This window comes from Nanorana parkeri, unplaced genomic scaffold (genome assembly GCF_000935625.1).
Source record: "Nanorana parkeri isolate BGI_ZX_2015 unplaced genomic scaffold, ASM93562v1 scaffold134, whole genome shotgun sequence".
Classification (NCBI taxonomy): Eukaryota; Metazoa; Chordata; class Amphibia; order Anura; family Dicroglossidae; genus Nanorana; species Nanorana parkeri.
Genome location: NW_017306402.1, coordinates 1,357,118 through 1,369,181, shown reverse-complemented (window position 1 = coordinate 1,369,181; position 12,064 = coordinate 1,357,118). Strand labels below are relative to the sequence as shown.

General features: G+C 42.3%; 1 protein-coding gene across 1 annotated transcript in view; it reads right to left on the bottom strand.

Annotated features, from left to right (window-relative positions):
* The window catches only part of ARMC8 (armadillo repeat containing 8), a 111,631-nt gene that overhangs the window by 91,249 nt on the left and 8,318 nt on the right, over positions 1 to 12,064 (bottom strand). Inside the window, exon 2 of the mRNA XM_018553911.1 lies at positions 485 to 561. Within this exon, the coding sequence (XP_018409413.1) occupies positions 485 to 561 (77 nt within the window). The remainder of the gene's footprint in view (positions 1 to 484; positions 562 to 12,064) is intronic.

Here is a 12,064-nt window from a genome sequence, read left to right as displayed (position 1 = left end):
GCAATTGGCCCGCATACCGGTACTTTGAGACCATGGCTTTAAAGTGTATGCCAATGAAAACATTTTTTACAACACAGGAATCTGAAATTCAGAGATAATAAAAATCTGACAAGTGTTCTAGGCTTGCCCTACTCTACATAAATAAAAATGTTTTTTTTTGTCTCTGTATTGCTGTTGAGGTGTTCCTCTCACTTCCCTCTACTGGAGCCTTGGATAGCAGTATAAACTTGACAGGGGTTCCAACCCCTTCCTACTCTATCCAGAACGAAGAAAAAAATGTTTTAGCGTGACATACTGTACACTTTAAAGGAGAGGGAGTAAGGACATGCAGGAGCAAGTAAAGTAAGTAAATTAGGTAATATGAGAAATAAAAATCTTACAGAAGGTTCAAAACACGAAAGTAAAAATGTTCTCTGCTGTAAAAAGTGGACAGATTCTGGTTCTGAACCTGTCCACTTTATGGTTCACAAATGATGGTACTCACACAACTCCACGCAGAACTTTCTGTGGATCAGGATCAAAGAGTTTGTCTACATAGTGACGGCTGCTCGCTGTAACCTCCTAAAAATATATAAAAAATATTTAGAATTAATTTCGGAGTGGCTTATACTAACCAAGTTTAACATTCTAGAATTCAATTACTAGGCAAAAAAGCTGACACACATCAATAAACGAGCAGAGAAATTGTTCACATCATTGCCTGACTTCAGCATTCTGGAAAAAGCACTAATGGGGATGTCTTGCACACAAGCCATACCAAGAGGTATGCTATAAACCAGGCCTCAAAATTTCCACTCGCCCCCTCGCAATTTGTGAGTGAAAATTGCGTGGGGGCGAGTGGAATGCCATGGAGGGGGTGCGCCGCCGGCAGGACCTGCAATCGAACACTACCGCCGCTTCCGAGCGGCGATCACTGGCTTTGTGTTCACTCCTCCTGGCCCGCTCTGTAGCGGCCGCGTCCAAAGAGGAGGAGAATCAGATTCGGCTGTCTTCGGCTCCTTAAGGCACCTGCAGGCTTCCTCCGCCCAGCTCAGCTGGCATAGACTGAGAGGCCAGCTGAGCCTCTCAGTCTATGCAGAGTTACTATTGGACAGACAGAAACAAATGCAGCGTGGGACGTGAAAAGAAAGTTTTGTGTCGGTAGATGGAGGAGCTCTGTTGTGCCCCCCCCCTTCCCCACGACCACCACCAGGAGAAAGAAGAGGGCACCTAAATACCACCTAAATGAACTGTAAGTCCCTTTTCTTTCTTCCTTATACTGTTGACCTTGGAAACGCGCGGTGCAGCGCTGGCCTCGCCAACTCGCGGTGCAGCGCTGGCCTCGCCAACGCGCGGTGCAGCGCTGGCCTCGCCAACGCGCGGTGCAGCGCTGGCCTCGCCAACGTGCACTACTGACCTCTCTAATGTGTGTTACAGTACTGAGCTCTGTAATGTGCGTTACTTACAGTACTGAGCTTTGTAATGTGCGTTACAGCACTGACCTCTGTAACGTGCATTACAGCGCTGGTGTGTTTAGGGGCGGAGTTAGTGCTAGGGAAGGGTATGGATTAGGTGGGGCAACTGGTGGCGAGTAACTCTTAAGGCCTGGCTAGTAGCTCAGGACGTGAAATTTTGAGCCCTGCTATAAACCCTGCATATTCTAGCTACACAAGTCCTCTATTTAAAACAGAAGTGTAGATAACAGCAAAACAAATGGGTCAGATTTATTTAAGTATATTATTACTGTATAGTTGCATTTTCAGCCAGTGGACTAAGCTCTATAATTAGTTTCAAATCTTCCACGCTGAGCTTTGCAGATAGCAGCCTGTTTACAGAGCTCAATAGCTCAAAATGACATTTAAACACAGAACTGAAAAAGAGTCAGAACAGTGACACATCCCCCTCTCTTCTTGCAATTTCTATTCATTCCTAAACAAAGATCGTCCACCACGGGTGGACAAACAATGGATGGTCTTTCTATAGGAATGAATAGAGCTTTCAGCACACACAGAAAAAGAAACTAGGCAGGAATCTTCTGAAGAAGTGTGTAAGCCCAGCAAAGAGCTTGGAGGAATGGAGTCAAATAAGTGTACGGGCCGATTCACACCACGTGCGTTGGAGCGGCGCTGGATGTTGTTTCCACCACAGCCCCAAACGCAAGACAAGGCAATCTGCCTTGTCACAGATGGTGGCATTCAGACCATCGCATTGCGGTAGGAATGCGATGGTGTGTGCTGAAAAAAAAGTAAGGCATGCCTTACTCTTTTTTCATTGCAGCAGAAAGTGATGCGGTACAACCGACTCTCAGCCCTGTGTGCCAGTAGAAGTAGAACTGAATGAAACGTCACTTGTGACATTTCAATAAAGTTCTGGGGAAAAAAAAAGTACACAGTGCCAAGATCAGCGCAGCGGCACTGTACCGGGCACCACACACCAGACGCTGTGTGATTAGCACAGCGCCTGGTGTGAATTGGCCCGAAGACCTGGGGAGGGATGATGCTGGAACTTTTTTAGTAAAAGTACAGTTACCCTTTACATTATACTGATGTACCCTATAGGAACCCCATCACACTGTAAACTGTTTTTGTTTGTTTTTTTAGCTTTAATACTTTTTTTAATTTTAAATTATAACATTACATATAAAGACATTTTTACACCCACAAATACATCATAAAAAAACCCCAAAACAAAAATAAAAACACAGTTTAATTGATGCCTTGCAGTGCAGAGTTGTGAATTGGAATTCCACAGAATCTGCATGGAGTCTGTATATTTTCTTTGAGCTTGTATGAATTTAGTCTAGTTTAATCGATTATTGAAAAAGTTGACAACTTTTTCAATAATCGATTATAATCGATTATGTCGATTAGTTGTTGCAGCCCTAGAAAAATTCAAAAATTAGGAGGCAGCTGTCATTTGTAAGGAACACACTGAGCTCCTGGGATTTGTACATCTCTGTTTTAATGTACGATTTTGTTTTTATAAATATAAAGGGATGCACAGATACCAGTTTTGTGAGTACGAGTACTGGTACTTGCCAAGTACTTACAAGTATTTCTATTTCCATTCACCACCAATATATACTAAATAGGTTACCAGTGATCACTCTACCTGTAAGCGCCTTGTAAGCCTGTTGGGGTGTCAGGTCCTTAGTTCTCTACAAGTAACAATGTGAGTTAAAGGAGAACTATGGGGTTAAGGCTTTTCCCCATAGTTCTCCTAAGGGTAACGGGAGGACACAAACTGGCGTCCTCCCGTCACCCAAAGCTCAGTATAGCTGTAGCACGCGGTATATTGAGATGCCACAGCCGGAACGGATCCTGACAATTATGTCTGGATCCACCCAGCTGCGTGAACGACAGCTGGCTCTGCCTATCTAGAGGCAGAGCTAGCTGTACCCGCCCCCGTCCGTTCCGCCAGTCAGCGCTGGAGGATCGGACAGGGGAGGGGGGAATCCAGTCCCTCCCCTGTCACGGCTCTCTGCCGGCACAGGATCGAGAAGTGAGCGCACGCAGGTATGTGTTCGCTCACCTCCCGATCTACTGAGCCGACCTGTGACAGTTTCATTGTCACAGGTCGGCTAGAACTATGAGGTGAGTGAAAATCACTCACCTCATAATTCTCCTTTAACAGTGCGATTTACATAAAAAAAACATGAATACTTCTACATTTCTCTCATTCAAGATATAAACTATCATCACATGAATTATGGAGTCCTGAATACCACAGATGAATTTTGTCTAAAACATGTTTCTGCCTACTGTGCAGTGATTTATTTATTTCTGTATATAATATTAAGAGCACATAAAAGCAATATACTTTATGTAGCAGCAAGAGAAAAAGCTCATATGTTAGAGAGTCATTGAAAGTTTGCAGTGATGCAGTCTGAAACCAGCATGGGCTACTTGTGACCTTGGACAAGTTACTTTGACTTTTATTATTTTGTCTGCCTGTGACTTGGCATCAAAAATAGACAGTAAGCGCTACTGAGAAGCAAGGCATTTCCTGACAAATCCTGTGACAGAAATGTGCCTACTACCGGTATATAAAAAAAATAATACCGCAACAAATGTTACAAATATAATTTATACTTTTTACTGCAATTGTACTTTATTAAATAAGGGATAAACCAGGGGGACAGAACCATGCATGATGGGACTCCATTGCAAAACAATTAAAGGGCCTTCCTTCACCAATCTCTATGGTAATTGCTCATTATTATCATCATCCTGCACTATACCGGAAGAATGGGGATGACAATCTTGTTGATTTAGTTCTAGTTTCTGACATATAACAACGAATAAGACCTTGTGTTTTTAACTAGGAACAGTACCAGACACAGAGCACGATATATTTATTTATGGGGGATTTAGGATGCTTTTTACATTTCCAAATTCTCCCTACCTCCTGAACAAAAAAAAATAAACACTGTTAACAGAGCTCAATTACTCAAGCTGAAATTTACACACATGTACACAGGTCAGAGCAGTGACTAAACCATATCCTTCTGTGGGGCTCTGTAAAAGGTCAATTAGAGGAAGCTGGGGAGGAGATCAGCGAACCTCCGTTCGCCGATCCCCTCCCCGTACTATGGGACCGGGAGCGAAGCAGATTACATCACGTCCGGTCCCATAGCTGTCAGTGCTGGGCTCCTGAAGCCCAGCAATAAACTGGTGCGATCTGCACTTCAATCGCTTATTTCAACTGTAAAGGTGATACTAGGTGGCTTTTGGACCCCCAGTATCACCTTAAAGGAGTACCTGTCACTGCCAATATGCTACCACATGGGGGGCTTGTTCGCCCCCTAGGTGATAGCAAGTAAAGTTAAAAACATGTTTTTAAAAATAATAAAATAAATGTGAAAGAAAAGGAAAACAATGTGTTAAAATCCCCCGCGAGCACACGTATCTTCATGTAAGCACGCGCCTACGTATGAAAAGGAGGATCACGCTACAGATGTTGGATAAGAGACTAGCTTCCTGGCTGTCATGCTGATCTCCAACTTCACTTATCATGGAACAAGTATGCAGACTGGATGTTCTAGCTTCAGGCATACTTGTTCCAGTCAGTAACTCAGAAGTACTAAAAGCAGACGATCAGTATGACTCTCCCTACTCCATCCAAAAAAAAAAAAAACTGTTGGCGCTATATAAATCCTGTATAATAATAATACTGTGAGAACCCACATCGCTGTCTAACGTAGAGGTCATTTATAAAACACCATCCTTTCCACTATAGACCGAACAATTACTGTGCTACTTTTATTCCCCATGGTCCCTGTGTGAGTTGAAAAGTAGCCACCGCTGCAAGCTCACTGCCGTGATGGAGTACAGTCTCTAGTTTGCCAATTCATATTGAGATTGTAGTCCATCATGGTAGTGAGCTTGGAGTGGTAGCTACTGGACAACACACACAGGGACCATGGGGAACAAAAGTAGCCACCCTCCAGAAGGAAGGACAGTGTCAGCACCAATTCAGAGATGATTTGAGGATCTACAGCTGAGCGATACACAAATAAGATAGATTTTTGTTATTAGTTAAGGTACTTGAATGTATTCTTAAGCTTTAGCGCCTGAGTTAAGTGTCACTTTAAGAAATAAACATGCTCTAAGGAATATCCGAATTCAAAATGATAACATACGGAGGTACAGAACTAGAAATTGCAGGATTTTAGTTGGGTTCTAAGCAGTTGGTGCAGCATGCAAAGGACTCCTTGATCCCCCAGCAGCATGCACAGTTCTAGCAAAATACCCTTTCCTATATTTTTATATTAGGATGTACCTGGGCTATAAAGCAGTGGTTCTAGATACAGTACTTTCTGGCCTATTAGAGGAAGCTAAAGTATCTAAAGCCAAGCCTTTTTTTTTTGGACAGAGTAGGAAGGATTAAAATTCCCACCAAGTTGTTTCAGTGGCCATCTATGTCCCATTTGTGAGAATTATCCTCTACCATAGACACAACAGGCAGTGAGAGGTAATCTCCCCAAAGCGAAATCCCCTCTTAGGTGCTGTTCACACCTAGGTGTTTTGTAGCGGTAAGATACAAAATGCTCAACACAAGGCATCCCATTGTTTTCTATGGGCCCTGTTCATACTGAGCATTTGGTCGTTTGCAGCAAAATGCCTGTGGGCTGGAAAAGCTTCTTAAAAAAAGGCAGATTTGAGCATTTTTGTCCCTATAGACCTCACTAGAAATGTCCTAAAACGTACGCCATGTGCCAAGTGTTGAGCATTTTTCAGGGGTTTTTGTGTAATATCACAGATGCTACTGCTTTACACTGGGCCAAAATAGAAAAATGCCTCAAGTTAAACGCCTGCAAAACGTTTAAAAAACATGCATTTAAAAAAAAGCAATATGGGTATACCAGTAGGTCACAGGGATCCTTGGGAAAAAGGATGCAAGTTTCAGGAGACACATGGGGTCCGTCAACTAGTGTACTGCCACGATGCTCAAACACCAAGCAACAAGTGCACTAGTCCTTTAAGACAGAGGACCCGAATGGTTGGCTGCAGAGCCTACAACTTGCAAATGGTTGGAAGCCGAGAACCACATGCAACACTGGATGATGGCACAGGTAATGTGACAAAAAGTTGCGGTATAAATTATTTGTAATATTTATCATGTAAGCTATATATCCATCACACACACTCTCACACTGTATATAACAAAAATTAATGGAGACATAACACCATTTAAAGAGCGGAACCTAAACCCCATTCTCAACAAATTAAATTTAAGATTTGTCTAATGGAACAGAAGAGATAATATTGTAACCTCATAGGATCTATCTTTAAATAATGTACCCATTTCCTTTTCTTAAATAGAATGAGTACGAATACATAATTGTGTTAGTTTATGTAATATATAAATGTAATACTCTCCTGAACAACCTTTTTGTTAAAACCTCATTTTATCTTCTAGCCCCATTCCCATGGGAGCTACGTAATCCAATGGAAGCTGACCACAGGGACCTAGAAAATGTTGCATCATATCCAATAGATCTCATATAAAATTATAGGGCAAGTCCGTTCCATCTGGGAGGAGGGAGGCCATTTTAAAAGGAGCTTTTAACCCAAGCTCCAGGGTATTCTTGAGCCAGCTGCAATGAGCCAGCTCTACATTTAAAGCAAGAAATTAAAAAAAGGAAGGATGGAGAAAAAGAAGCATGTCTACATCATCACAATTTTCTCTAAGGCCTCATTCAGATGGGTGGCAAGGTGGCAGTTACAGGCTGTTGATCCGTGTTTTTACTGCCCCCTCAACTGCCCACTTAAAGCTAAAATAGTCACAGCTCAGGGTTGTATACATCCCAGGGTCACAATGTCTTCCGTCGTCTCAGCATTTTTAAGCAGGATGTCGTGTTTGGCAGATGGTGCCATTGCAATCAACGGGACTGCGCTGCAACCGACTGAAAATCCTCATTGGGATAACAAAAAGAAAGAGATATGGAATTCAGGAGGCAGCAGTATCACCTCCTGAACTCCAGGCCGACACTCCTTTACTGCCCTCTGAAAAGCAATACACTTGCAGAGAAGCATCTGAGCAAGGCTGCATAATAATATTTCAAAATATGCATGTATTTTAATATATGTTCCCCTTAATGAGTGAAGGAACCTTGATGCTATCGCTAATGATCAATGTAACCCCTTTCAGTTTAGCAGAGTGTTTAAGTTTCTCATCCAAATTTATATGGGGGATTTTTTCTTACTTCCTACTAAATGGATGTTAGAACAGAAAGTAAGTGAACCTCTTTCCACTGGGTGCGAGAGAACAGGGAGTAAGGAACCAACACCGCCCCCAACATGGACAGAGGAAGCAATAAGAACACATTCTCTAGCAAAGCGAGGAAGATTTAGAACATCTTCCAGGATTATATTGCAGTGTCCTTATCAGGCAGATTTCCCTTCCTTTCCAAGTGAGAAGTGGAAGAACAGAAATAGAAGAGAAATCTCCTCTATGGGAACACAGGCAGTACTTACAATCTGGCAGAACAATCTACTATGAAGGTATAAGCGTGCCCTGCAGAACTAGATGGAGGTGTTGAGGAGACTGGTCACCCAGAGAACAGATAGCCAGCTGAAGTGGACAGTCTACTCAACAGGAATTGCTACCTCGAGCCCAGTAGTAGGCAGAATTTCGAGATAGGTTAAGGAAGAAAGGAGTAGGGAACGTCTCAAGCAACACAAGCAAAATGTAAAAGTTTGTTATGCGCACTACTTGGTGATGGAGAATGTGGGTGCTGATGGTTGGTGTGCAGTCTCCTTAAACAGGAAGAGGAGTCCTGTATGAAAAGCAAATAAACAGAAAAAAAAGGAGCGCTCCGTTTGATGTGACACCTTCCTCCTGCCAGCAGCCACATTGCGTTTCAGAACACTCGGGGGCACCATCATAGCACGAACAGCCGTTACGGCTCAGCCTGGCCAGCTGAGACCGCTTCACATCATCTCCACAATGAGCCTGTTCAAAAGTATCCACAGTTTGGTCCATAGACTTTTTGTTCAGCTTTTCCGAATACAACGGACGGACGGACCAACGTACTCTGAAAAGTCAAAAACTGTAAAAAGCTTTTCAGAGGGATGCAGCACTCTTAAAATTGCTAAGAAATTGGGGCGTGATCACAGAACCAGCAAACGTTTTGCTGCAAATAATCAACAGGGTCACAAGAAACATGTTGAGAAAGAAAGACGCAAATTAACTGCCAAAGATTTGAGAAGAATCAAATGTGAAGCTACCAGGAACCCATTATCCTCCAGTGCTGTCATATTCCAGAACCACAACCTACCTGGAGTGCCCAGAAGTACAAGGTGTTCAGTGCTCAGAGACATGTAAGGAGGGCTGAAACCTGACCACCGCTGAACAACACACATAAGTTGAAACATCAAGACTGGGCCAAGAAATATCTGAAGACAGATTTTTCAAAGGTTTTATGGACTGATGAGAATGACCCTTGACAGACCAGATGGAAGGGCCTGTGGCTGGATCTGTAATGGGCACAGAGCTCCACTTCGACTCAGACGCCAGCAAGATGGAGGTGGGGTACTAGTGGGCTGGTAATAATAAATATAAACTAGTTGAACCTTTTTGGGTTGAAGATGGACTAAAAAAAAAAAAAAAATCAACTCCCAAACCTACTGCCAGTTTTTAGAAGACACTTTCTTCAAGCAGTGGCACAGGAAAAAGTCTGCATCTTCCAAGAAGACCATGATATTTATGCAGGACAATGCTCCATCACATACATTGTAGTACTCCAGTACGGGCTTTCAAGAAGAAAGAAGAAAGACATGGCCCCCTTTCTCACCTGACCTAAACCCCATACTCAAAGTACTTCTGTGCTCTTCTTAAATGGGAGATTTATGGTGAAGGAAAACAGTACACCTCTCTGAACAGTGTCTGGGAAGCCGTGGTTGCTGCTCCACAAAAGGTTGATAGTCAGCAGATGAAGAAACTGACAGACTCCATGGATTGAAGGCTTATGACTGTTATTGAAAAGAAGGGGGGCTTCATTGGTCACTGATTTTGTTTTTGAAAATGTCAGAAATGTTTATTTGTACATTTTGAGTTGTTTATTATTCTCACTTTAAACAGATGAAAATAAAAGTGAGATGGGAAAAAAATGTTCGTTTTCCATTTTGTTGTATAATAATCCTGCATAGTAATAGTTACCCAATAATTATGCACACAATATATTACATACCACTATTCTCATTAAGGCACGGATGATGTTGGATTATTGCTTGTTTGATTCTCTCCAGATGTCGGGAGTTCTATAGTGTTATACTTTGTTATTGCTCTGAGTACAAATGTTTGTTGTAATTTGTACCAATAAAAGCAGTATTGAAAAATAAAAATCTGGCAGTAGGTCTAATCCTTCTCCACTCCAAGTATACAATAATTGTGCACACATAGATATTCTCCTAAGAAAGCCAAATCTCACTTTTACTTTCTTAAATATTCAGGTTTGAGGTTTATTAATATTTTGGATTGACCAAAAGCACTGTACTTGTTCAATAATGAAATGAATACTCAAAAATAGCACTTACCTAATAATAGTGCACACAATGTATAATATAAATATAGAGATTTTTTTTAATTATTATTATTGTTATAAAAATGACCATTCCTATTAAGAACCTGAGCCTAAATCATAAAGGAAGGCTGTAGGTCAACTTGACATTTCTTTTCTGGCAGCCTACGGTCAAGTGACAAGACTAAGGAGTCATCAAGAAGCAGAAACATGCCAAGGAACAATGATCTCTTTGGGGAATGTGATGACTGAACCTGTCCTAACTACAACGAGCAGGCTTTTGAATTTTAAATTCATTTTTAATCTTTTTAAAATTTTTGCCTTAAACTGGTATTACATTCTCAAACTTTTTTTTCAATAATGAATTCAGATAATGCCCCCTATGTGATAGCCAATTTACATGACAGGTCCTCTTTATGGAGACATCATGGGAGCACAACACTTGCAATCATCATGTTCCCCAATAGTTGACTTCAACTCTCACAGCTCAGCTTCCATAAACTTCCTGTCCAGTAATAGATCACAAGAGACAGCAAAGTCCATCTACGGCTGCCCATTTACTACCCTGCAGAAAGAAGGAGGAAGGAGGAGAGTGTAGCAGGGAATGGCTTGTCCTGCTGTGTCTTTGTAGAGACACGCACAGCTTACTAGCACAGGCAAGGGTGGCTCCATAAGACCCTGCAATTGAAAAGGAGTGACCCTAAAAGAGGATGTCGGGGTCAATGATCAGAGGACCAACTGATTCTGCAGAAAACTAAAAAACTTTAAACATCAGGAAGCAGCATCTATGATAAGTGATTTAATCACCATTTAATATAGCTTAAAAACATTTTGACTTTAATATCCCGTTAAGGTGTATTTCTAGGCACCCTATTTTTTTTTTTAGTTTTGGTTAGAGTGGGGAAGGGTAAGACCCTCAAGTTTTTTTATTATTATGTGTGTCCTCACTGGAGAGATTTACTGGTGAACATTATCACTATAAAGGAATTGAGAGAAAATCCTCCCCAGAACAAGAGGTAAGGGGAAAACTTCCAACAGGGACACTCGTCTCTCTTTGGAGATCTTCTTCTAACTACAGGCTGGACAACACCCAGGAGGCAGGTAGCCAATGCTCTTTAAAAATCACAGCTGGCGCCTAACTTTTGAGGTTTTGCCTAGTTGTGGTCAATGGAGCTGGCTCCAAAAAATGTATCACTGTCCCCTGGATTCAATACTCATTTTCCACCCCTGTTAACTCCCTATTGTGTCTCTGGGACAGGAAGTGTAGGGAAGTTTCCTAAATCATACAAAGACAGAAATGAACCTGGCAAGCGATTGAAAACAGAAGTAACCCGCTTTGTGATTTTTTTGTTTTTGCCATTATGTGCAAGTATGTACAGGCCACACTTACCTTACAAGTATGTCCTTCTCCAGAGCTGCTGGATTAACCTTTAGTCCTCAGCTCCGTCCCTCACCACCGGCATCTCTGTCAACAACGCTTCCAGGTTCTCAGAAATCCTCTTCAGCCATTGGGTGGCCAATGGTAATCTAACTCCTGCATATGCACACAGAACTTAAGGTGCCCATACACCTGACGATTATCGTACAATAATCGCAGGTGATCCCACGATCGTACGATAATCGGCAGGTGTAAGGGCAGCGTGCAACCGCATTTACTGTACGGTCGCACGACTTTCTTCTTACGAGCATACTAGAAAACCCGCCGAAAATCGTACGATTTTCGGCGGGTTGGTAGCGCGATCGCAAGATGAAAGACGCATGGGGCGGTGTGCGCAAGTGCACACTGACCGCTCAGCATTGCAATCATTGTGGAGGGCTTGCGATGATTGCAAGTACGATCTGCCTGTCCAAGATGGGCAGGTCGTAGGAAATTTTAATGACCTTAAAACCATCGCACAATGAAAGTCGTGCGATAGTTGTAAGGTATATGGGCAGCTTAACACCCTCCGCAGATCATTTACAACGTCTTGTAGAAGCCAGGAATGGGCTGGGGTGTACACTGCTCTGCACATGCACCATACAAAAATATTTTTAGAAAAATCAATGGGGGGGGGGGGGGGA